Raw genomic sequence first — 26,739 nt, forward strand, 5'->3', positions numbered from 1 at the left:
TGCCTGTTTCATCCTAATAGTCTGTTTAAATGCAAGCAGTTCCACCTGCTGGCTGCTTTTTTGTTGAAAGCAATTCTGGGAAATGTAAACAAAATGCTTATGCATCCTAATAACCCAAGCCTATCATTTATTTGCTTTGATTGAAACAAATGTGTCAATTTTCCAAGTCTTTGTTTGGTGAATCCAATGTTTGGATGTTGGCAAATGTTTGCATTACATGTTTGTTTGGCAACTGATGCTCTATTCAGAAACTCTGGAGCTATAGCCCTCGAAACTACAGCCTGGAATCAGTCAATGAGTCTCCCTGATGATACACACAAAGATGCTTAATCTTTTCCCAGAATCCTGATAATGTTGAAATGGTCAAGTCCCATGGGCAAGTGTAAATGGGATGGGACCTCCTGAGGAAGAAACTAGATGTGGAGACTTTGAGGATATGGCTCACGAATAATTAGAATAATGGGAAACATTTATATAGTGCTTACTAGGTGCCAAGCATTTTATGTGTATTATAAACTCATTGCCACCGAGTAACAATCCTGTAAGGTAGGTACCATTGTCATCCCCATTACAGATGAGCAAAAGGAGACACAGTGAGGTTAGTAACTTACCTTCCCGATGTCACCCAGCTGGGAAGAGAAAGAGCTGCAATTTGACTCCAGGCAGCTTGGCTCACTGTCCCCTTCACCCTTTCAGGTGACTCCCTCCTATCCCTGGCACTTAATTAAGGCAGTGTGTTCTCCCATATTTACATTTCGTCTTGCATAATTGTTTCTAAAGTCTCAGCAGTCTTTTTTTTTTTTTTAAGATTTTATTTATTTATTTGACAGAGACAGCGAGAGCAGGAACACAAGGAGGGGGAGTGGGAGAGGGAGAAGCAGGCTTCCCACGGAGCAGGGAGCCCGATGTGGGACTCGATCCCAGGACCCTGAGACCATGACCTGAGCCGAAGGCAGACGCTTAACGACTGAGCCACCCAGCCGCCCTCTAAGGTCTCAGCAGTCTTTTTTAAAAAGACTCAAGCTAATAGTCTGAAGAATGTTCTTATTCTTCAATGAGCAATCCCCTGACAAGTTAATACAGCTGTCTTCTCCTTTCTTACTCTGCCTAGAGTCCGTGGCCAAATTACCCATCTACTACCGTGGATCTTTTGAGGATGGCCAAGATGCTTGAGTTTGTTTGATTTTTCCCTTATCTTCCCAGTTTCCTCTTACTGTTTGGTTGGGTAGCAGCACTTTCCCCCCACTTCCTGTGCATAATGATAACTTCTCTGCATCTCTTGACATTTTATCATGGCAGGCTGCCTATAAAGTCAACCAGTGACTCCTTCTGTCTGAACGTAGGTTAAATTAATCATCTGGCTTTCACATCAGTCTGTTGCTATGGGGTTTACTGATGTCACACTGTCATATTGTGATTATCATAATATCTAACAGGCAAAAAGGGACTGGTTGCTACTAGAAACCCTTGGGTGAAACTCCTCCAGCTTTAGTACCCAACCCAACTGCATAGACTTTAGACAACCATGTAAAGGGGTAAGTAGATTAATCATCCAGCTGGATTCCATTTGAATACTTTTCTTCCATATGTGTGTTTCCTCTGGGCGGTTGTCTAGTGTCGCTTGAAATTGATGAGGGTTCTTTTGGAGGTTATTTTGGAGAAGGCTGTGAAACAACAGACAGCTGTTCTCAGGAAGAAATGTCGTAGGATGGGCCTAAGCTAGCTTCTAATGGTAATAACAATAAAAATAATCTGAGGTGTATTGTTGGCTTCCTTTCTATATTAGATCGTTTCCTAGGGGCCAAAAATGTTAATTCAGCTTCCCCAACACATAGAAAAGAAGGAAACTTTCATTTACTAAGCCCCTACTCTGTGCCAGAATGTGACTCTGGTCCAAGTGTAGCTTTAAGGAGAACTGTAAAGCAAGGTGTTCTCCAACAACCCTGTTATACATGACAACTCACAGCTTCTTCCAGCTTGTATACAATGTTCTTAATTGGACATTGATTGATCACCAATAAAGGCAAAGTCATTACTTAAAATTGGTCCAGATCCTCTGATGCTGAGTGATCTTCTTGCGGTTGTTTTCACTGCAATATTAAAAAGTCTGGAAATGTAATAGCAGTGAGGTACAATAAATAAACTTCTACATTACAAATCTCTGTTGAAAGGTGTAACAAATGCGTCTTTTTCAGGATTTTGTTAAGTAGGTGGAGGGGTCCTTTTGGGGGGATAAAGAGATCAAGTGCATAAATGTGATTGAACTTGAGACTGGTGTAGGACAGGAAAGCCAATCAAGACTTGTGTAAGCTTATGTAAATCAATTTATGTGCCAGAGAATGAATAGCTGACTTTTTTTTTTCAAATGCCAATTTAGCAATTACAAAGTCTGCTGGCGGTTAATTAAAAACTACCATCTCGTTATGTTCCGAGTTAAATTACAAGTGCGAAAACTACTAGTGTTTGCAATAACTGAACACTCTGGACTCTGTACTCTCATCAAAAGGAGGGCAGGGATAAATAACTTTTATTTAACTCACTAGAAAATCTCTCTCAGCTCTTTCGTATTTAATTAACTTCTTATCTTCTCAGAGCCTGAGTCTTACTCAGAGTTCCTGAGCAGTCATAGAAATATTTGTTCACGTGTTCGTTTGGTGCAGAAGACTTTTCTCACATGAGTTAGGTAGAAAAGTTAGAAATAATTCAACCCCGGAGACATTGGGGAAAGTGACACCCAAACCCAAGAGAGATTTATTGCAGAGAATGCTGATTTGGGGGGTTATTGCCCGTGTACCTTCAAAACAGGAGAGATTGGGTTGTAAGCACTTCTGTGGACTTTCGGGAAAATTTTAGTTCTTATTTGTAAGGCTGCTTTAAAGAATTTAATGTTTTCCGGGCGCCTGGGTGGCTCAGTCATTAAGCATCTGCCTTCCGCTCAGGTCATGATCCCAGGGTCCTGGGATCGAGTCCCACATCGGGCTCCCTGCTCCGCGGGAAGCCTGCTTCTCCCTCTCCCACTCCCCCTGCTTGTGTTCCTGCTCTCGCTGTGTCTCTCTCTGTCAAATAAATAAATAAATAAATAAATCTTTTTTAAAAAAAGAATTTAATGTTTTCCTCTTTCATAGATTCCACTGTCTGAAAGAGACCGAACTCCTGTCACACCATGGTGGATGTGAAGTGTCTGAGTGACTATGAATTACAGCATGAACTTAATAAGCTTGGATTTTCACCTGGACCAATACTACGTACGTATGAGGCAAATATTAGAGACTCGTTGTTTATTACTTATAAACTACCTCCCAAGATTTAAAATTATTTACAGTGGAAGGAACATATGCAATAAAAAACACTGAAATGGAAATAGAAAAAATTTCTTAAAACACAGAAAACCATAAAGGGGGAAGAAGTGATAAATACACCCAGATGCTACACACAGGTTACTATGTATGATGCCTGAGAGAAAGGATTGTTTTTTTCCAACAAGGAAAACCCATTTATTCTTGGTTGTATCACCCTGTTGGTTTTTATCGTTTCTAGGATGTGCACTATGTTAACTGTTTATGTACTTATTGTTCATATTCCCCATAGATGGGAAGTGCAACTTTGTCAGTCTTACTTTTGGATATATCCAATGCCTGCCTCCCTGGCTAATCCATGGAGGCCTCAACTTAATTGTTTGTGGAAGGATAGGAGTGTGTTGAGTAGCTGTGGGGTGGGCCCAGTTGTAAAAGGCCATAATTAACCAACAGTGTAAGTTACAAGAATAAGGATCCCGTGGTGAAATACCGTATGTGCAGTGGGATCGCCTACACAAACGAGATAACTTAATCTGTTCTCCACATTCTTCTTCAGCTTCCACCAGAAAAGTGTATGAAAAAAAGTTGGTGCAACTGTTGGTCTCACCTCCCTGTGCATCACCTGTGATGAATGGACCTGAGGAGCTGGACGGAGCTCAGGATGATGACGACAGTGAAGGTACCATCAGAGGCTGTGCTGCTAGATGGCAATTGCGTGCTTATTCATACCTTGTCTGGGATGATCTATATAGTTTGAAATGCTATGCAAGGGTGACCTATGAAATGTCCAGATGGCCTGTTTGCACACAGTGCCTGGGCTGCAAGAGGAATCCGTTATTCCATGTCCATGTTCATGCCAGCGACCCCATTGGATGGAAAATGGAGGGGGGCAGATCTGGTCAATTTGCATGTCCTCTTACTAGCCAGAGCCAACTCTGTGTTTGATTTCTAAAACCGGGAGTTCCTGTAGGTAGTTTCCACATCTCCTTTGAGGTCCCAACCTCTGCTTTGCCTCAATCAATAAATGGGACAATTATTTTCTTCAGATTAAATGATTTCAAATCCATTCAGAAAGATGAACCAAATGGTACCTTCCAGAACTCTTATGCCTACTGCCCTCCTGACTTCACGGGAGCTGACCACAGCTGGTCTCTTCTGGGCCCCAGGGTAGGTGCAGAGCTGTGGGGATCCAGGGGCTTCTGTTCCGGTGGCCCCTGCCCCCACAGGCACCATTCTCCTGTAGGAGGTGGGCTTGAAGATTCCTACAATCCATTCCAAGGCTGTTTCATTCAATAAATATTTATTAGGAGTCCTCTGTGAGCCACAGTAAAATAACAGGAACTACCATGCCTTGAAGGCCACCACTGCACTTCTGGCCTTAAGTGCAATATCTCATTTAACCCTCACAAGCTTTTAGCTGAAGTTCTGAGAAGCTGAGTGACCGGCCCAACATCGAATAGCTAGGAAGCAGCCCCAGAATGTGCCATGAAGAGCAAGATGCATTGTCTCTGTCACCATTACACGTCTAGCTCCTGGAACAGTACCAGGCACGGAGCAGGAATGCACAATGTGTTTGTTGAAAGAGGGTGGCAGAACTGAGATTTGAACCCAGGTCTGGTTCTCATAATTGTGCTCTTTCCACCACACACCTTACACTGTTCTCACAACTTCTATTGTGAGGATGAACACATTACCTTTTTGACCATGTTTGACCTACCAAAAAATGGCAATTTCATACAGCTCGAGTGAATAGTTTAACAAGTAAGGTAAGTGCCTGGGGCCTTCTGAAAAATCCCCTGGTGGTGCAGTTCTGAGAGCTTCCCCTAAGTCCTGCGTGGCTGGCCTCATTTGAAAGAGCAGCAGGACTGGGGGATGGACCCACCGGCCCCTGAGCATACCCCAGACCCTTTCTGGTTGGGGGATATGTTCAGAGTCCTGCCCCAGGCCTGGGACTGCGTGTGTTTCCTGCCCTACACAGGAACTGAAGGGATTAGACTAGCCCTCTGATGAAATGAAGGGCCAGGTTGGAAGATTCCAGGGAGGAAGCCCTGTGTCCTTATTGCTCACAGCTGCCCAGGACTGCGGGTCAAAGCAGCACAGCCGAGCTGTGGTGGTCCCAGGCCAAGCTCTCTTGCTTCCCAGCGCACAGCACTCTGCAGAGGGGCATGTATGCCCAGGCTGCGAGAAAATGGGTCCTTCAGTTTGTAAGTTTTGCCTTTGCCTTACAGACTGTATTCACCTGATGCCAGCCAACTGCAGGCAGTCAGGTCAGAGGTGAAAGCTCTGGGTCAGTCCCTCCCTTGTCATGCAATGCTATGGTGCCAGTGGACAGTGCTTAGGTCAAGTAGGCAATGACTGCTGTCTCCGGGTCAGGTCTGAATCAGATGTTTGAGTCTGCTCATTGGAGGATCCTCAGAGACCCCGTTGCCATCAGAATGAAGGGGTTGCCACGGGACTGATAAGGTCCTGGGGAGATCCAGCCTTGGGAGCTTCACAGAAACACCTCGTAATGGGGTGGGGTCGCGGTGGGGAGCCTGTGACAGGGGCCCAGTTCAGACCTAAGGCGAAGCAGTAGGTTATCCAGACAATGGGTGGGTTTGATTTTTTTTTTCTGATTTTCACTCATTGTTTTGGCACCGAGTGGACATAGCTTTCATAAGGTCGAACCTCTTTTCCAGCTTCCCAAATATTCTGGAGTCGTAGGGCTCCTTTAAAATCCCCTCCAACAGCTCTTCTGAGTGTGTAACAGCCCCTGATTGCTCCGAGTTTATCAAAATGCTTCTCCACCGGCTGAAGCCAAGGGTTGATGAACAACCACCTTTCCTGCCCCCAGCAGTTTCCCGGATGTTAAAGCCTTTTAGCGCAGGTCTGGCCTTCCCTCCTCTGGGGGCTTCTTCGGACACAGAAGGAGAAAATCCTCCCGCCCGATCCAGACATTCAAGGATGCGTGAGGCTTGCAGCTGGTTCAAAGGGGCACCAACTAGACTGAAACCAGCCGCCCAGAGGAGCGGCCAGCTTGAGCTCAGCAATGTATTTCTCCCGGAGTCAGACAGACATGATGGCCTTCCTGTTAGGAGCCCTCCCCGTGTCCCCCGGGGAAGGCCTCAGCGCTTTGCACAAAGGCCACTGCAGAAATGCCCTTTGCCCTCGGAAGGGCAAAGTGAATTTTATTCCCCTCATGAAACTCTTCTGCCCTACAATTGGTAGAATTCACCCCGATGAGTGGTGTTTATTTCCCTTTCTAGCTCGTATGTTCTCATGGCCTATTTTCCTTTTGTTTTCCATGATCCAGAGCTTAATGCCACTATCATTTTGAAAGGAAATACCATTCTCTCATCAGAAAAAAACAAGGGACCCAAAAAAGTATGTACAATTCTAACGCATGAATACTTTTACCCATAATATATTAAATATAGGAAATAGCACTCCCCCTATGTATTAAGAAAGGGAATAGCAAGTGACTCCATTCTGGTCGAGCGGTAAAACCCTAGTTTACAGCAGCTTGTTGTAATGCAGGTTTCTGTTTTGTGAAACTATTTCCGTGTCTGACGCTTAACCGACTGAGTCACCCAGACGCCCCCATATTATTTTTTATTTTTTATCGGAACAATTGTAATATCCTCCTAACTGACCTCCGCCTCTAACCTTTCGTGATTCCAGTTCAGATGTACAAGCAGAGCTTGAGCCATGACATTCACTTCGCCTGGAAACAAGGCGCAAACTTACCACACGCCACGAAGAGACTCCAGTATCTCCCTCATCACCCTCCAGGCTCTTCCCTGGTTTCCCACCTCTCGCACTTCCTTCCCATGTGCCTTTGCCTCAGCCGTTCCTTATGTCTGGCATTCTTTTCATCCTCCGCACCCCCATCCCCTGCCCATTTTTCTTCTGGTTCAAATCCTGTGACTGTTTAAGGACCCGACTCCAAAGCCATGCCTGTGCATCCGCTTAAAATTGCCCTCCCTCCCCCGCAGTAGCTGGTACAGGCTCCCACACAGAGTAGGAGCCCAGAGCTCACCTCATCACATCTGCCAAACTGCTCTAGCGACAAACAGGTTAGTTTGCCAATATGGTCTAGTGTTTATTTGTTTATTTTTATTTTTTTTAAAGATTTTATTTATTTATTTGACAGAGACACAGCGAGAGAGGGAACACAAGCGGGGGAGAGGGAGAGGGAGAGGGAGAAGCAGGTTCCCGCTGAGTGGAGAGCCCAATGCGGGGCTCAAACCCAGGACCCCGGGATCATGACCTGAGCCGAAGGCAGACACCTAGTGACTGAGCCACCCAGGTGCCCCGGTATGGTCTAGTATTTAAACTCCTCCCTGAGTTTCAGCAAGTGAAAAGGAAACCCCAAGTACACATTCCTGTAGTTGGTGGTAGCTTTGGCTTCCCATTTGAACAGAATTCAAATCTGTTGAAGTAATTCTGATAGCTTATCAAACTTTCTAAAAGGATGTTTTAAATCTTCCAAATGGCTCATCAGAGGAATCCTTTCCATTCAAAAAACCTCCTGTGGGCAGAGCACCCCTTTGTCTCGATCCTGCACAGACACGGAGGGGAGAACAAAGCAACCTGAGTATTTGCAATGCATGGGGGCGGGGCCAGCGCCCTTCGGGTCTTTGCTTTCCATAAACCTGAAATAAAACCACATCAATATTTTGAATTGGCAATAGAATTCAACCAAAAGTTTGTGAGGGCCCGAAATGTTTGGATCTGAAGGATTTATATAAGCCGTTCTGATTCTCAGAAGGGCCTCAAGACATCTGTTCAACTTTAAATTCTGAAGTAAATGTAAATAAGCATTTAAATTTCCATGTAAAAGGTGGTAAAAAGTGTGTTTATGGAGTCAATTGTCTAACACCATAGACTTTAATTACTTAAGAGCAGTGGTGTGTACCTAACTGCCCTCAGAGTAGCTGGAGAGGCAGAATTCTCATTTTTTTGAAACATCAACGAATACATATTTCCCTCTCATCCTAGCAGGGTTTCCAGTGGAATACAAACCACTTTGAGATTTTGATTATGTCCGTTTCCGGATGCTTTGTAATCCTGCATGTGTGAGTGTTTTATCAGATCACGAAGGCAGCGCACTGCTTTGGAGATTAAGATCACCCAGAAAGTCAGGCCAATATATATTTTTTAATTGGGGACTTCTTCATCAGATGGACTTGGGGCGCAGCAGGTGCCTCCTGTGATGGAGAAGGCAGGAAAGCCAATGTGTGTAATGCAGGCTCTAAGTCCCTTCTACCAAAGAGGGGGAAATGGGATTTGGGGTGTTCGGGAAGCAGAATGATCTGCAACGTCAGGCTGCATAAAGTGGCCTCTGAGTAAGGCGACCATGTCATTTACACCCCCGGCAGGATGCTTTTGAGAATGAAAGGGGACACTTCTAGAAGAGAGGCTGGAACAACAGGAATCAGACAGGACTGTCCTGGCAAACCAGGGCATCTGGGCACCCTGGGCTTAAGAGTGGTTCCAGGGGTGGAGATGTTTGCACATGCACTCCCATCTCTGGACGGCTGCTTGTCCAATCCCAGAGGGCTAGTGGGCCTGGGAGCTGTGTGCTCTGGAGCGCTCCTGGCCCCCTGGGTGTCTCCTTGTTCCCTTCCAGACACGCATGCTCGTTCCTGCCAGAATCCTGGTTCTCTGTTCTCCCAGCCCGGAATACTCTTCTCATCTTGCCACCTATGCGACACATTCCTCTAGGAGCTTCTAAAAATGTGTTCTGTGGGTCTGGGTCTAGCAATCTGCCCTTTCAATCTGCCCCAACTCCCACCCTCTGCCTAAGAGCTTTGGCTTCAGGTTGTAAAACTCGGAGCGTGAAAACCTATGTCTTTGAATCCTCTGCATTGAATCCAGTGCCAGCCGTATGGGGAGAGGGAGGAGGGAGTTACTCAGTCTTTGTTGGCTGAACCCAAGGGAACCTTTGTTATATATTTATGTTGATGATCTCCCTTTCTCTGACTTCCTATTCTGTACTATCTCTTTTGTCTCTTAGACATACCTTAACGTATTCTCCTGAGGGACAATGCTTAGGGCACAGTGAATTGATGACCACCCAGGGAACGGTTGGAACAGACCTTCCACCCCTGGGTCTCAGCCTGTGAGTTAACAACTATTTATACTGGGCATTGTGCTAGACCTTTTTGAGGAAGAAAATAGATGCAAAAGGAGCCATGGTTCCTGCCCTGGCGAAACTTTAAAATGAGCTTTGGAAACAAAGAATATGTGTATCAAAAATCTGGACTCCAGAGCCAGACTGTCTGGGTTCAAATCCCAGTTCTGAGACTGACTTGGACAAGACACCTGACCTCCCGGTCTTAATTTCCTCATCTGTAAATCAGGACAATAATGGTCTCAACTTCATAGAGCGTTGCGAAGATTAAGTTAACGTATGTAAAACAGAGTAGTGATGCTACACCGTAAGAGCCATATAAGTACAATAATAACTACTATTATCATCAGTACTCTCATGGAAAAAGCACGATATTTAATTATCTACAAAACAAAGCAAACTGCTTAATGGAAAATAATATGATGGCAACTGAATCTCAGTATTGAACTCCTAAGTGCTGCAGAGAAGGATTTATCAGAGTGCCCACAGGTATATTTATCTATTATATAATTATATAACAGGTATATTTATCTTTTTTTACAAGATTTTATTTATTTATTATTTTATTTATGCACAAGCAGGGGGTGAGGCAGGGAGAGAAGAAGAAGCAGGCAGGCTTCCCGCTGAGCAGGGAGTCCGAAGCAGGGCTCCATCCCAGGACCTTGAGATCGTGGTGTCCTGAGCCCAAGGCAGAGGCTTAACCATCTGAGCCACCCAGGCACCCAATATACAGATATAATTATCTGTGATAATAATCCCTGTGAGTGCTGTGTGTTGAATGAGGCAGACCAACCTTAAAAAAAAAAAAGTCCTATGTGCCCTCCTTGTATATAAGGACTCCTTCTTAATTTTATGCTAAATCCTTCCCCTGCCTTTTGAAACATTGAAAAAATAATTTATTTTGAACTAACTTCCAATTTAGGGACAGTGGCAAGATTAGTATAAGGAACTCCTAGGTTGCTTCCACCCAGCTTATCCAGGGGTTAGCTTTTACTGCATTTGCTCTGTGTGCATATGCGTGCACGTGCATGTGCGTCTGCACGCACGCGACCTACCATCGTGTCTGAACCGTTTGAGGGCCAGCTGTAGACGGGAAGTCTCTCAGCTCCCCTGCACGTCTTCTGCCTACCACCAAAGGACACTTTCCTCCATAACCACCATGTGACACTCCAAAGAAGGACATTCACATTTATTCAATGCTACCGTCTAGTATTCAGACCCCATACAAGTTTCACCACTTGTCCCCAAAATGTCTTTCTGCATTCTGGTCCACGACCAATCCAGGAATGCACTTTGCCTCTCGGTCTGGAGGAGCGGTACCTCAATCTTTTCCTGTCATTCACGCCCTTGACTATTTTAAAAAGTACAGGTCTTTCATTTCTGTTGGGTGATTTTTTTCTGTCTGATTTTTCCTTTTGACTATTCATAGAGGCCTTGCATTCTGGGCAGAAATTCCTCAGACGGGGTGCTATGCTCTTCTCAGAGTGTCACAACGGGGAACAATGTCATCCTGTCCACTCCTGGTGATGGTAACCTAAATCACCTGGGAAAGTTGGCATCTGTCAGATTTCTCCATAAAGCCGTCATTTTCCCCTTTGTAACTGAATGGTCTTTTGTGGGGAATTATTCTGAAATGATACCAACATAGTGTTCCTCATCAAACCTCATCCGTTAGCCCCAGCACCCGTGAAGGACTGCCTGATTCCACCTCCATTATGATGATAGCCCATTAAGATTTTTTATTCCTAGGGGCGCCTTGCTGGCTCAGTTGGTGGGGCATGTGACTCTTGATCTCGGGGTTGTGAGTTCAAGCCCCACGCTGGGCAGAGAGATTACTCAAAAAATCAAAAATAAGGATAAAAAGATTTTCTATTTCTATCCTTCCTTCTATATTTATTAGTTGACATTCTACTGTAAGGAAGAGCTCCCCTTATTCATTAATCCACATATATTAGCATGGACTTGTTGATTCCTTTTGATTCAGTAGGTTGTATACATTGATATCGTTTTAATGCTTAAATTGTTTCAGATTTGGCCAGTGGGAGCCCCTTCAAAACAGATACTGTGTCCTTTTAACATGTCCTCATTATTCCTTGAGGATTTTCTTAATTTCTGGCACAAGATATTTCAGCCCCTTCTTGTGCTTTTCCTGCTCTGGGAGCCTTGGTTCCTTTTATTGCAGGGTGGTATTTGGAAACCCAAATCTAGACCTTTAGGGAGCTCATTGCTACTGGGGAGTCATTGCTTCCAGGCCCTCTCAGTGAATAGAGATAAAAAATAAATGTCTGCAAACGTACACATACAGCTAAACGCCTATAACTCTCTCTATATAAAGTTAAAAGCCATGAGTCCATGTTGATCTCCAGTTCCAATCCACCATTTCAGTGTCCCTTCTAACCTTTCCCCTTCCTACAACTGTGAGAAACCTGGCTTCCATTATCCTCAATATATTTTGCTCAATTTAAAAATTTTACTCAGTGTAACCAATCTCCCATCGTAACAGCCACCACTCCTTCTGCATAACCCCCATCACCCCTTCCTCCACCACTGGACTTGCCAAACCCTCCACGTGACCGTCCCCTCACCGTCTCTCTTCCTTGGACACAGGGCACACTAAATGCCTTCCTGCTGTCCCCTCCCCTACCGTTCCCATTCTTCAGCCACGAGGCACCCCAGTGCCCCCCTCCATATACGCAGCCCCCCTGCACTCCATCTCTTTGGCCTCTGGACATGCTGACCCTCTGCGTCCATGTCCCCCCTCTTCCCACGCTGACTCCCAGGGGAGGAAAAGGAAGGGAAGGAAAGCTTCATTTCTCTTTTTTGCTTCCAATTTTGAGGTCTGTTTCCATATCTTTGTGCCAAAACTTTAATAAGATTTTTACTCTCTTAATATTGCTGATAAGTTACCTTGTAGGTCTATAATTAGCAGGTGCATTGACTACCCCAAATGCTGCCATCGGGAAGCCCGATGTGCCAAGGGAATATGTATTAAAGGACTACTTAAGTGTGCAGTTTAGGTTGAGTTGTATGTAAAGGTTTTAGGAGACCGACGTTAAACATCACTGTAACAGTTTTGTAATCAATTGAAAAACATCCTTATTCCCAGCAGTAGTTGTATATTCCACTTGGGACAAAGTGAAGGGTAAATTACATATTCTATAACTACTTAATAAGCCCTCTGTTCTTACCTGTAACATGTGCTAATGGGAGCTAAATGCTGTCTTTACAAGGAATGTAATTCAACATTCTCCCTATAAAAATACTAACCCCCTGGTAGATATGCTTAAATATGCTTAATGATCAATATGACTTTATCTTATTGATCACATGCTGATGTAATAGAACCCAGTTTTTGAAATGCAAGAACAGCAGGAAGAGATAGTGAAACCAAACTCTGATTACAGTGATAATATGTTAATAAAGGTAAAGTTATTTTCATAAAACTGAATTATGAGTAGTGGTGTTCTCTTTCTACTGGAAAATATGAATTTATTTAGAAAATTCAGCTTCTCCTTTTCACCTCCGAATATAACCCTGACTTTAGCTAATTTATCCGTTGCATTATGGGTCTATGGCTATATGTATCAATTTAGGGAGAGGAGTTTCCCCGTTGTACCTCCCATACGAGAACCCCAGATTACTTTAATCTCTTGGGACTTGTTAAGGTTTTGCAAGCACCAGGCCCTGTTCATCACAATTCATGAGTTCAGGAGTGATTTATTGTAATTATTGATCATGGAATTTCCTGTTTGAAAGTCTTCTTGAAGGAGGCTGTGTGGTTCCTTACAGATGAGGAAAACGGCCGAGAGGGATTATGACTCGCCCAAGACCACACAGAGAGGTAGCAGAAAAATCGGAAATGGACTTCCAGCCTCCTAATTTCCATCCTATTGCCGTTTCCATTAGATCAGGCTGCCATAAGGCAAGGAAAGACAACCAGGCACCTGAGTAGTGAAACAGCTCCCCCCAGTGTCTCTTTCCATGATATCGCAGAAGGACTCCTGGACATCTGTTCACCCATGGAAGCAAGAGGCTTCTTTTCTGATGATTGCTTTGTAATGAGAATCCCTATGAGGCACTCTTTGGTGGCCCTTCCATTCACACATAGAAGCCCTGGTACAGAAATCAGCACAGTTTAAATGGGCCGACAGATATGCAGATGGGTAGCTGGAATTTGCCCAAGGGAATAGAAAAAAATTCAAACCTGAAAATATTTTTTGATGGTTTATGATAATAGATCTTATGCATCTAAAAAAGGTATAAAGAATTCTATAATGAGCAGTTAGATTCCCATCCCAGAGATTAAAAAAATAAATCAATTCCGTTGAAGACCAACGTAGCCCTCCCTGATCATATTCCTCTTCCTTCCTTTCCCCCCAGGTTACCACTATCCTGAATTTACTACTTCTCATTCTTTTCCTTTCTTTATAGTATCCACAACTTTAGTTTCTCCTGATTTTAGATTTTATTTAAATGACATCATCATGGGGCACTTGGGTGGCTCAGTTGATCAGGCATCCCATTCTTGATTTACGCTCAGGTCATGCGTGGAAGACTGCTTGGGATTCTCTCTCTCCCTCCCTCTGCCCCCGTGCTCTCGCCCCCCACTTTCCCTCGCTCCCTCAGTAAATAAATAAATAAATAAATAAATAAATAAATAAATAAATAACATCATCATGTAAGTATTCTTCTATAACTTCCCATTATCATTCAGCATTATGCCATGGGCTTCTTCCAATATTTGTAGTGCTGGTTCTTTCATTTGCACTGCTATATAGTTATTGTAAAAATATATTGATCAATTCCTTATTTATTGGACATTTGGATTGTTTCCAAGTTTTTCTGTTATGAGCAATGCTGCTACAAACATTGTGATGTGTGAACCATTATATACATGTGCAAGAATTTTTTTCTGATTGAATGAATACACCTAGGAGTGGAATTGCTAGATAGCCAGGGACACAGCCCTGTTCAACTTTAGAGATCATGTTAAATCACCCTACAAAGTGACCGCACCATCTTACATTCCTACCAGCAATATATGGAGAGCTCCGTCATTCTCAATCTTCTTCAAAATTTAGTATCGCCACACTTAATGTTTGTCAAAGTCATGGGTATAAGATTGTATTTCATTATAATAATAATTTGCTCATTATTGCTTATAAGGTTGAGCATCTTCTTACATGTTTTTGGTCATTTGTGTTTTCTCATCTATGAAGTGCCAGTTCGTGTCTTTTGCTCATTTTTCTATTAGGTTATCTTTTTCTTGTTAATTTACAGCATCTCTTTATATATTTTGGATACTAAGTCTTTGTCAGTCATAAGTGTAGCACATATCTTCTAATAGTCTGGGCTTATCTTTTTTTTTTTTTTTTACAGGAGTTTTGGGTTCGCCGCAAAATTGAGAGGAAGGTGCAGGGATTTCTTATCTACTCCCTGCCCCCACACATGCATAGCCTCCTCCATTACCATCCCCCACCTGGGCCTTGTCTTTCACTCTTTCCTCAGTGCCTTTAAAAAAAAGTAATGAAAAAAATAATTTCAAGCTTACAGAAAGTTTCTAACAAATCTTCTGTGGCCTTCACCCAGATTTATCGATTTTTAACATTTTGCCATATTTGTTTTATAATTTTATCTGTTCTTTTCTTGGACTAAATTGTAAACATCCTGATCATTTCACTCCCTCCCCAAAACTTCAGTATGTATTTCTTTAGACTGAAGACATAAGGATATTCACACTACAGTGACAAAAATCAGAAATTCTTCTTTTTTTAAAATATTTTATTTATTTATTCAAAAGAGAGAGCATGAGCAGAAAGAGCACAAGCAGGGGGAGTGGCAGAGGGAGCTGCAGAGGGAGAGAGAGAAGCAGACTCCCTACTGAGCAGGGAGCCCAGGACTCTGGGATCATGACCTGAGCTGAAGGCAGATGCTAACCAACTGATCCACCCAGACGTCCCAGAAATTTTTCTACCAGGATTAAATTCACATAAAATTCACCATTTTATTTTATTTTTTAAGATGTTATTTATTTATTTGACAGAGAGAGACACAGCGAGAGAGGGAACACAAGCAAGGGGAGTGGGAGAGGGAGAAGCAGGCTTCCCGCGGAGCAGGGAGCCCGATGCGGGGCTCAATCCCAGGACCCTGGGATCCTGACCTGAGCCGAAAGCAGACGCTCAACGACTGAGCCACCCAGGCGCCCCTAAAGTTTACTAAAGTGCACAATTCACTGGCATTTGGGGCATTCATAGTGCTGTGACACCATCACCTCTATCTAGTTTCAAAACATTTTCATTACCTCAAAATAAAACTCGGTGCTCGTTAAGCAGATCCTCCCCAGCCCCTTCTTGGCAACTACTAATCTGCTTTCTGTTTATGGATTTACTTCTTCTAGCTATTTCATATAAATGGAATATTCAGTATGTGATATTTTGTGACTGCCTCCTTTCACCCAGCTGATGGTTTGTAAGCTTCATCCACATTATACCATATATTTGCATCAGGGCTTGAGTGAATAGTGTTCCATTATATGAAAAGACCACAGTTTGTTTATTCATTCATCTGTTGATGGACATTTAGCTTGTTTACACCTCTTGCATATTGGGAAAAGTAATACTGTAAAAATTCAAGGACAAGTATTTGAGTACCTGTTTACAATTCTTTCAGATATACACCTAGGAGTGGAATTGTTGGGTCATGTGGTATTTCTGGGTTTAACATTTTTAGTAATGGCTAAATCATTTTCCACAATAGCTGCAGCATTTTACATTCACACTAATGTCTGAGGGACCCAGTATCACCATATCCTTGACAACACTTGTCCTTCTATGCCAACTTGTTTTTAGTAGCCATCCTGGAAGATGTGAAATGGTATCTCAATGTGTTTTGATTTACATTTTGATGACTAATGATTAATGATGTTGAGCACTCTTTTCATGTGCTATGGGCCATTCATGTATCTTCTTTGGCGAAATGTCTAGTCCAGCCCTTTGTCCATTTTTTAACTAGGTTGCTCGTCTTTTTATTGTTGAGTTGGAAGAGTTCTATATATTCTGAAAGCCAGGCTGTTATCAGATGAAAGATTTGCAAATATTTTTTCTCATTCTGTGGGTTGCCTTTTTACTTTCTTGGTGATGTCTCTTCATGCACAAAGGTCTTCAGAAGTTTGATTATGATTTGGATTTGGCATAGATTTCTTTGCATCTGTCCTGTTTGGAATTCACTCAACTTCTTGAATCTGTACTTTTATGTCTTTGGCCAAATTTGGGACATTTTCAGCCATTATTTCTTCAAATATCTTTTTCAGCCTGACCTCATTCTCCTCTCCTTTAGGGACTCTGATGACACAAATGTTAGATCTTCTATTGTAATCCCCCAAGACTCTGTTTATCTGTTTTTTGTGCTTTTTTTTTTCTGTTTTCTCTCTGTGTTTTGTTGTGGGTGATTTATACAGTTCTATCTTCACATAGATTGATTCTTTCCTCTGTGCTCCCCATTCTTCTGTCAAGCCCATTTAGTGAGTTTTTAATTTTGGTGGTTGCATTTTTTTCCCCACTTCTAAATTTACATGGGGTTCGCTTGACCTACACTGAGAAAATTTCTTATTTTCTTGTTAAGAAATTGCCTGACCAATTTCTTCCTGCAAAAAGCACAGTAAAGTCGGTGCCCATACCTTCCCCTCACTGCCACCCCCCGGGGGTTCTTCTGTATATTTTCTACTTCTCTGCAAGGAGTTGATTTTTTTTTTTCATTTATTACAAACCTTTTCATATTGCTCCTTGAAGCATTTTATGATGGCTGCTTTAAAATCCCGGTTAGATAATTCCAACACTTGTGTCATCTCCATTTGTTGATGTTTATGAGACTCTGGATTTCGGTTAAACCTTTTGTTTTAGCAGGCCTCCTCAGCCTCCACACTGCTTGGGATAGAGGGGTGTCAGCTCTTTGCTGTCAGGTGGGGATAGAAGTCCAGGTCCCCCACTGGGCCTCCACAGCCACCCTGGTCTTCATGTGGGGTGCCTTGTTGCTGGGCTGCTGGGGTGGCTCCCACGTGGCCTCCATTGACTCCACCCCTGTGGGAAGAGGGAGGGTTTGACACCTGGGGCTGGTGGTCCAGGCTTCCCCCTTGCACCTTGGCTGGTGGGGACGGAGGTAGGCTCTGTGGCTGGGGTAGGACAGTGACTGTCAAAAAGTCTTCTGTCTTACTTGGCCGCCCCTTTCTCCTTTCCTGTCCTTTGGCTTTTCTGGGGGCTTTTTCCATTTGCACCCATTACCGTTTTCAGGTTGCCAGTTTTTCCAGCACTGCCTCTGGGGTATGGGAGGTAAAAAGAAGACCCAGGGCACTCACCACACATCAGTCCTTGGGTGCCAAGGTCCCTAGTCCCTCTGCTTCTCTCCACCTTTCAGTGTCTTCTCACCTTTGCTTTATATATAATGTCCAGGCTTTGGAGAGATATTCAGCAGAAGAAACTGAGAGAAGCATATCTATCCCATCTTGTTCCCAATCCCATTTTTGAAGTCTGTCCTTTTTCTTCTGCTCTGCGTTGTTAGTTTTTGTCCTATATCAAATTTCCATACCTACATGGGTGTTTCAAACTGTACCCATCAGGTACGGTGACAGACATGAGGCACTACCACTGAAAGAATTCATGGCATGCAGGGCCACGTGGGGAAGTATCAGGGTCAAGTGGGGGGGTGGCAGTGAGGGGAAGGTATGGGCACCGACTTTACTGTGCTTTTTGCAGGAAGAAATTGGTCAGGCAAGGTATGCATTTTAGGATTGGCTAGTTTGAACAATTTCAGTGGACTCCGGGCTACAAGACTGGTTCCTAGTTGGCCAGTAACTGGGCTGAATTGCAGCGGGGGAAAATATTGGCTTGGCATATGAGAGACAAAGGAGGTAGCTGGGGATATGGCATTGGGGTTGGTTGACTTGCCTATGAAAGGCTTGCTCATGTGCATTCTCTCTACGATTAACAAGACTCGAGATGTCAAAGCATCATAAACCATGGAAAACAAAAGCCGTGATTAGTTCAACGGGGTCTCTATTCTGATCAGCTTGTCCAGCCTGTGCCGACAGCAGAATGTTTTAATGATCTTAGCAAGCCCCTATCCTCCTTGTTGTTTTAAAATAGTGTCTCTATTTAACTTATGCTTTTGTCCTTCCATATAAATTTTAGAATGAGCGTATCAAGTTCCATGAAAAATTCATATTGAAATTTTGATTGAAATGTTATTGACTTTATGAATTAATTTGGAAAGAGCTAAATCTTTACTCTGTTGAGTCTTCCTGTTCATGTTCTTCACATTAATTTACATTTTCTTTAATGTCCTTCAGTAAGATTTTATAATTTTCTCAGTGTAGGTCATGCTCATCTTTTGTTAGCTTTAGTAGGTAGCTGTGCTAGGTTTTTAATTTTTGTTACTATTGGGGATGGTATCTTTTAAAAATTATGTTTAAATGGTTTGTTGTTAGTATATAGAAACAAAATTGACTTTTGCATATTGATCTTATAACAATGACCCTCTGCAATTATAATAATTTTTCTCTAGATTTTTTTTAGTCCGGTTTGTATACCCTTCATTTTTTTGGTCTTGTTTTGTTTTACTGGACTGGCTAAGACCCCTTTATTATAGTATTAGGTAAGAGTGATAATAAGAATTCTTTCCTTGGGGGCGCCTGGGTGGCTCAGTTAAGTGTCTGCCTTTGGCTCAGGTCATGATCCTGGAGTCCCAGGGTCGAGCCCCACGGCTGGCTCCCTGCTCAGTGGGGAATCTGCTTCTCCCTCGTCCCCTGCTCCGACTCTCTCTGTCTCTCTCACTCTCTCAAACAAACAAACAAACAAAGAATTCTTTCCTTTGTTCTGATTTTAAAGGAAATGCATTTAGCATCTTGCCTTTGAGTATGGTTTTTGGTGTAGGTATTGGAAGACACTTTTTGTCAAGTTAAAGAAGTTCCCGTTCTATTCCTGGTTTGCTAGAAGATTCCCTTTAAAAAAAACAAAACAAAACCAGGAATGGTGATGATCATAAGGTTGCCAACCTTTCTTTTGTTAATGTGGTGCAGATTACTTTAGAAGGCTTTTAATAAATTCAAAATCATGACTTAGGTTAACAGAGCACAATGTTGAAAATGAGAGCTTTATTAAATCAAGGCTGAGGTAAAAACAACGAAGAGTCTGAAATTACTGTAGGATCTTTTATTAACAGAATCATTTTTAGTCAATAAAGGGATTTGAGGTTAACTCAATTTTAAAGAGCTCTAAATCAAAAGGTTTTTTCCCAACTGGGAGCAGGTTCACAAGTGCCAGTTTGCCAAGCCATTGGTAAAAATGTCTGCTTCTATAATATAAGCTGTTTTTGAAAAACTACGTCCATGAAATAGAGTGGAAAGTGTAACGCATTGCAGTTAGGAGAGGATCTCATCCCCACCGCCAGGAACAGCACTGCCTCCTGACTCCTCAGAGGCCAGCAGTAAGAAGTCCTGGGAGAGGGATGCCTGGGGGGCTCAGTCGGTTGAGCGGCTGCCTTTGGCTCAGGTCCTGGTCCCAGGGTCCTGGGATCGAGTCCTGCATCGGGCTTCCTGCTCAGCGGGGAGTCTGCTTGTCCCTCTCCCGGTGTCTGCTTCTCTCTCTGCTTGTGCTCTCTCTGTCTCTAACGAATGAATAAATAAAATTTAAAAAAAGAAGAAGAAGAAGTCCTGGGAGAATAAGAGAAAGGAACGGGGAGGAAGTTGGCACAGCCCACGACACGCCCTCTCTGACTGCCTGTAACTACAGGGCTCAGGCTATGGTATCTCTGGCTTGGTTTGGGTCCTACCTTGTCAAATATACATCTCGCGGAAATGCAAACACACTTGTATTTCCTCATGCCCCAAAATGAATGGCTTTAGTCAAAGGTGATCATTTTCAAAAACCAAATACGTTTTTTGATGAGTAAGTATTGAATGGGAAAACAAAATGTTTCTTGTTCTTCTGGTTCTGGATATTAGCCCAGAGTTTTGTACTTCCCTGTAATACAGGAGAACATAATATCTCATACACGCTCCACTTTCGGATTCCACAGATATACTAAGTAGGCCAGAATTAGCACAAAATTAGCCTACCTAGAAAAATCTTCTTAAAAAAAAAACAATTCATCGAAAATATTTAAGAAGAGATCAGATGGCTACAAGTGTCACTTCCACGGGAAATGAATTAATGATTTGATCATTTATCAATTAGTGAAAACAGTTTTTAGAAACATGTTTTTGCTCTATTTTTCATGATGTTTCCCCAATAGAAATATTATAAAACAAGAACAACGGGGCACTGGAGACAGAATATGGGGGTTTCAGTTACGGTTGTGCCTTTTCCTAATTGTGTAACCTGGGCAAAAAATTTCACTCCCATAAACCTCTCTTTTCTCATCTATAAAATGGTCACTGCAGAGTTGTTAGAAAGATTACGTGGCTCGGGGTATGTTGAATGCCCAAGACAACAGATGCTCAGAACACAGTATTTCTAATTCTCTTCTAGTAAAGCCTCATTATCCACCCTCTGCAGGACAGCAGGGTGATCGTCAGCAGGGGCTCTGAGACTACACTACCTGAGTTGACTCCTGGCTCCACCATCTCACCAGCTGTGTGACCGAGGGCACTTGACTTAAATGCTCCATGCCTCAGTTTTGTCATCTGTGAAATGGGCACCATAAAAGCACTTTCCTCATAGGGTGGTATTGAGAATTCAATGGGTTTATTTATGTAAGATGCTTAGAGTGGTGCTTGGCACACAGGAAATAACTATATAAGTGTCAGCTAGGATTATATTAAGACACTCATTGTTTATTGCATTGGCATATCTCAGAATTATTATATTTGTAACTACAGTTGTGATCAATGATATGTGGATGGGTGTCATTTTCTGACTTGAAAGCCAGGGGCAGTAGTGAAGAGGGTGGGGAAGCAGAGGCGGCCCCACACCCCCCTCACCTTCAGCTGTGAATGCTTTGGAAATAGCCAGCTTTTTTTTTTTTTTGCAGATTCTAGCTCTGGGCATAGGGAGAAAGGAGCATTACACTCCCCCATGGGTACGATTTCACTCCCACTAAGCCATTGCTTTAATGAACACCAATATTTTTTCGTTCCATTGTAAATGGTGTTCATCTGAAAACCGTATTTTATCAACATTAAAATAATTTTTTTAAATGAAAAACGAATTAACTCTAAACACGCCACCTGACACAAAAACCGTTTCATTGTTTCTATTTCCCTCTAGGTGTTGTTTATGTGCGTATGCTGGGTAAGTTTAGCCAATTGCCATCACTGTGTGTGTACAAGTCTATACGCTGTTTACTGTGATCAATAACCCTTTCCCCTGACTTTATAATTATTATTATTATTGATGGCTGCACAGGCAGGTTAATAGGCCATAATTGCTCCTTTTTTGAAAATCGCAATGTCCACATTTTACATGCTGTAGGAGAACTCTACATGTGAATGATAGTAAAGGACAGCAATGATCAAAGAAAAGGCAATCAAAGACCTAAACCTGCTGTGGCAGGGGAGAAGAGAAGGGTGGGAGTATTGGATGGCCTAAGAGCTGTGAAATCCTATAATTTGATTTTGCAAAAAGCTTCTACCCCCAGTGTTTTATTTAACAGACCTATTTTTACATGTAAGGGAATTAAGAAGAAGTTGCATGTGTTGGGTACGTGGAGGCTCATTATACTGTTGTCTACTTTTGCGTCTGCTTGAAGCTTTCTGTAATTAAAAAGGTTGAAAAACAAATGATGTGCTTATAAACAATTTTTCCTACACCCTTGGAAATAGTTTGAAGTGTCTCTCGATGAGCAAACACTAGCCCACATGGCTCCTTGGTGAGAATTTTCAAAGTCCCTTTTCCTCAAGGGTCCCCCTCTTCCAGGAAATTGTAGAGGTGTGTACGTGTGCAGTGTCTACACTGAGCTGCTTCATTGGATGCGGCACCCCTGTGCTAGGCACAGCTTCCCACCATCGGCAGAGGCCTGGCTTGGGTACCACTAAACCACTGTTAAGAACAACTTCTTTGGGGCACCTGGATGGCTCAGTTGGTTAAGCAACTGCCTTCAGCTCAGGTCATGATCTCAAGGTCCTGGGATCGAGCCCCACATCGGGCTCCCGGCTCAGTGGGAAACCTGCTTCTCCCTCTGACCCTCCCCCTGCTTGTGTTCCCTCTCTCGCTGTCTCTCTCTCTGCCAATTAAATAAATAAAATCTTAAAAAAAAAAAAAAGAACAACTTCTTTAAGAAGGTGAGGCAGGGAGTGGAGGCGAGGGGCGGAGGCCGTAGCTGCTTGGGCATCTGTGGCCAGTACTGGGAAAGGGGTGACCAGCCGTAAATGATGGCACACCAGGCCCTGCCCTCCCCAGCCCACCTTGGGCTGAGACCATCGGTCCTGCAGACACAACACACCTGGCCTGGACATTGCAGACATTTGAGGATGAGGAGGCCTGCATCATAACCATGAGTGGACAATCAAGGAAAACCAGGCCTATGAGGAAAAACAGCAACGCGCTGTTGTTGTTATTATTAATGTTATTAATATGCTGTTATTATTAATGTTATTATTAATGAATAATAATTACCAGAATCATAATTATTATTGCTAATGTTCATTCAATGCTGACTATATGCCAGAAGATGTTTTCATCATTTTGCGTATGTTATTTTTTTTTCTTTTTAGACTTTATTTATTTATTACAGAGAGAGAGCACGCAAACATGACCAGGGAGAGGGGTAGGGGGAGAATCAGGCTTCCCACTGAGCAGGGAGCCCAATATGGGGCTCGATCCCAGGACCCCGGGATCATGACCTGAGCTGAAGTCTCGACTTCTATCCCTCTTACAGGACAACATTTTCATTTTCTGAAATTACTTTCCAGTTTTTGTCCATGGCCAACTTGCTTTTTTATTTTATTTTATTTGTATTTTTTATTTATTTATTTAATTTTTTAAAAGATTTATTTATTTTTTGAGAGAGAGAGAGCATGCACATGTGAGCGCACAAGTCGGGGGGTGGTTGCCGAGGGAGAGGGAGAGAGAATCTCAAGCAGATTCCCCACGGAGCACGGAGCCCCACGCAGGGCTCAATCTCATGACCCTGAGACCACGACCTGAGCCAAAACCAAGAGTCGGTCGCTTAACTGACTGAGCCACCCAGGCGCCCCCCGAAATTGTTTTTTAAAATGACGTTATTGTTTATATACAAATGACGCCTGCTCGTAGAGAAAGCTCCAAGCAATAAAGTACAAGAGCAAAATAAAGAGTTGATATTTAAGACCAGAATGCTACTTCCATCATGTGACCCTCTTTTGTGTCAATTGTTAATGTGTGAGTCACTGAAGTAAAATATTACTCCATGGCACTTGAATGTTTTTGCTAATTACTGAGTAAAGGCAAACTTAAAGTTTGTGTTATGAGGTGGCTAAATACCTGACATACCAAAAACATCTATCAGGACTCAGATTATATGACTTTTTCTAGAATAAAAAAATAAAGTCCTTTGTACAAGACATTGGAAACAATAAATTCTTCTTGATATTTTCTTTCTGTTCATTAGAGACCCGAGACTTCCATCACTAAACAAAAAGCCCTAGATATCTACTGCCTGGCTTGTAAGACTTCTGAGAGAATAAGGTAATGCTTTTCTTAGTGTACGAGAGGATATTGTTGTCTTATATAACTCCTGGGGAAAATTTGTTATTCAGATTTCTGTGAAAGATTTGAGGCTGAAAAGAATCTGTTGAGAAAGAAGAAAGATTCATAGTATCTCATCATTTTTTTTTAAATTTTCACTTATTTGTCAGAGAGGGGGAGAGAGAGAGAGAAAGAGAGAGCACAAGCAGGGGGAGTGGCAGGCAGAGGGAGAAGCAGGCTCCCCGCTGAGCAAGGACCCCCTATGCGGGGCTCGATCCCAGGACCCTGAGATCATGACCTGAGCTGAAGGCAGATGCTTAACCGACTGAGTCACCCAGGCGTCCTGTATCTCATCATTTCAAAGCTGAAAGGACTTTGCATACTGTCCAGTTCACCACTTATATTTGGAGATAAAGAAACAGTCCAGAAAGGCTGAGGAGGATGCCAAAAGTCACAATGAACTGAGACCAGAAGTCACGTGTCTTGATTTGTAGTCTTTGGAGACGTTTATTCCTATTTGTGTCTTGGAAAATAGGGAGAGAGGGGGGGAAAAGGAGCAGGTAGCTGAAATAAGAGCTCAAGACAGGCTGTATTATTTGTTGTTCAGAAAGTAAAGTCTTCTGGAAAGTTCCAGAACTTCTGAATAAAAGGCAGATTTCCAGGATTAGACAAGTGGGTACCTAGAACTCTAAGAGATTTCAGAACGTACCATCTTGTCCTTTTAAACCAACATTAGCCGATTTCAAAAGCACTTCCCATCCCACCCCTGAGGGGTAGCCCTTATTCACACCTGTGAAGAGAGAAAGGAGAGAGCATGGGTCCTGGTGTCCCCCATCCACCTGTACCGGTTTCCAGTGGGGACTGAAGGATCTGCAGCTCCCTGCGGCAGGCCTTGGGCCAGCATTGAAAGATGTTATGCAAGCAGGTGGTAATACTAAATAAATGCTTTTGGAGATTTTAGGGATCTCACATTCCTGTGATACCTTGTTAATCTCACTTGTTGAAATCAGCATAGGTTTTAAACAAGTAGAGGGCTGCTCACTAAATTTTAGCCCCACCACGGTTGCTCCCTTGGGGCTCAAGGGCCACATTCTTTAAGGGGGTGCTCAAATCATAGCTGTCCACAACCCTAAGAGCCACTAATGTTTTCACAGGTTACCTTCAAGAGCATCAGACACCCGATTCAAAGGATGGAGTAGCACCCGAGAGACAGACTACTGCCCCGTGAACAGGAGTTTTGAGTGTGGGAACCTAGAAATTCTTCCAGTGGGCTTGAAGCTTGCTATGTTTGGCATCTTCATCATTGTGATCTTTGTCTACATAACGGTGGAAAGGAAGCCGTTCTTTGGCTAAGTGCTTTAGGAAGTAACGAGAGAGCCCCTGAGTGCTACTCTAAGCCCTCCGGGTGCAGGAGAGAACAGAAAGACTGCTCCGAAGGGGGATGCCCAGCCCCATAGCTTCCCACTATGCTGCTCTCACAAATCCGTACCCAGCTCATAATCTCAAAGCCGAAGGGCCTTACGCACTGTCTAGTTCACCACTCGTGCTTCAAGATAAGGAAATAGGCCAGGGCGGTAGAGGGGAATGAACAAAAGTCATAATGACCTGAAACCAGCATCCACGGTGGCAGGAGCGAGGGAGAGAACGACGCACTCTTGTCCAAGAGCTTGAGGACAGGGAACTCCCTGAGGCATGCTGGCCATCATTAAAAACGCTGCCACATTTGAGCATACTTCTGAAAAGAAAACCACGCCTGGTGTTTTTTCTTTTGAACTGCGGTGCTAAGCCCATAGGTCCCACTTTATTCACTCTTCCAATGGTAGAGTCGACTATGCGAAAGGCCACAACACAACAGGTAAATAACAAAAAAGGAATGTGTCTGGTTCGGCAAACACCGAGCCGTATCCAGCATCACCAGTCGTGAAAGGAAAACAATTTAGAACAAGACAGCATTTTTGCCAACCTTGCCAAACTAGCAAGGTTTGAAGAAATTAATGCCCGATGAGGGAATGTTGGCATTGTGGCCTCCGGGAGCAGGCAGAGCTGGGGAGGCGCCTGGCTCCCCTATTTATTGGTTCTGTGAACTTGGGTGAGTTCCTTGTTCTCTGTGCTTCAGTTTCAACTTCTGAAATTAGGGATAGAATAGACCTCTTAGGGGATGAAGAATTTGAAGAAATAATCCATACAGAGTACTTAGTGTGATCCACACCTAATGGGTAATAAGCCTTCAAGAAATGCTCAAACAGGGGTGCCTGGGTGGCTCAGTCGTTAAGCATCTGCCTTCGGCTCAGGTCATGATCCCGGGGTCCTGGGATTAAGCCCCTCGTCAGGCTCCCTGCTCGGCGGGAGGCCTGCTTCTCCCTCTCCCACTCCCCCTGCTTGTGTTCCCTCTCTCGCTGTGTCTCTCTCTGTCAAATAAATAAATAAAATCTTTTTTAAAAAAATAAAAAAAAGAAATGCTCAAGCAATGTTACACTTCAGCACAATATTTCTACTTCCTGGAGGGACTAATTCTAGATACAGAGACGTCTTCCCCCATCCCTCTCTTTTTAAAGTTTTAATTTAAATTCCAGTTAGTTAACATACAGTGCAATATTAGTTTCATTTTTGTACAATATAGTGATTCAACAGTCCCATACAAGACCGGGTGCTCATCACAACAAGGGCATTCCTT

At 43.2% G+C, this 26,739-nt stretch overlaps 1 protein-coding gene across 2 annotated transcripts; it reads left to right on the forward strand.

Annotated features, from left to right (window-relative positions):
- Positions 1–3,163: 3,163 nt before the first annotated feature.
- On the forward strand, positions 3,164–25,418 carry LEMD1 (LEM domain containing 1). 2 transcript variants are annotated; one of them, XM_088016960.1, is made up of 6 exons: positions 3,164–3,245; positions 3,853–3,975; positions 6,589–6,659; positions 12,754–12,834; positions 23,989–24,065; positions 25,220–25,418. In XM_088016960.1, the coding sequence occupies exons 1-6, from the start codon at positions 3,164–3,166 to the stop codon at positions 25,416–25,418; spliced, it is 633 nt and encodes a 210-aa protein (XP_087873086.1). The 2 variants fall into 2 exon arrangements, with proteins under 2 accessions (XP_087873086.1, XP_027975896.1); XM_028120095.1 differs by lacking the exon at positions 12,754–12,834.
- Positions 25,419–26,739: the final 1,321 nt, after the last annotated feature.

The sequence above is a fragment of the Eumetopias jubatus genome, unplaced genomic scaffold (assembly GCF_037043125.1).
Source record: "Eumetopias jubatus isolate StellerSeaLion01/CBP00866 unplaced genomic scaffold, mEumJub1_p1.0 scaffold_12, whole genome shotgun sequence".
Classification (NCBI taxonomy): Eukaryota; Metazoa; Chordata; class Mammalia; order Carnivora; family Otariidae; genus Eumetopias; species Eumetopias jubatus.

What these genes read in the sequence shown, in the direction of transcription:
- LEMD1 (XM_088016960.1), top strand. Translation starts at nt 3,164, where the DNA reads ATGGTGGATGTGAAGTGTCTGAGTGACTATGAATTACAGCATGAACTT. An exon ending in TTCACCTGGACCAATACTAC is followed by an intron (nt 3,246 to 3,852) that starts GTACGTATGAGG and finishes ATTCTTCTTCAG; the next exon opens with CTTCCACCAGAAAAGTGTAT. An exon ending in AAGACTTCTGAGAGAATAAG is followed by an intron (nt 24,066 to 25,219) that starts GTAATGCTTTTC and finishes ATGTTTTCACAG; the next exon opens with GTTACCTTCAAGAGCATCAG.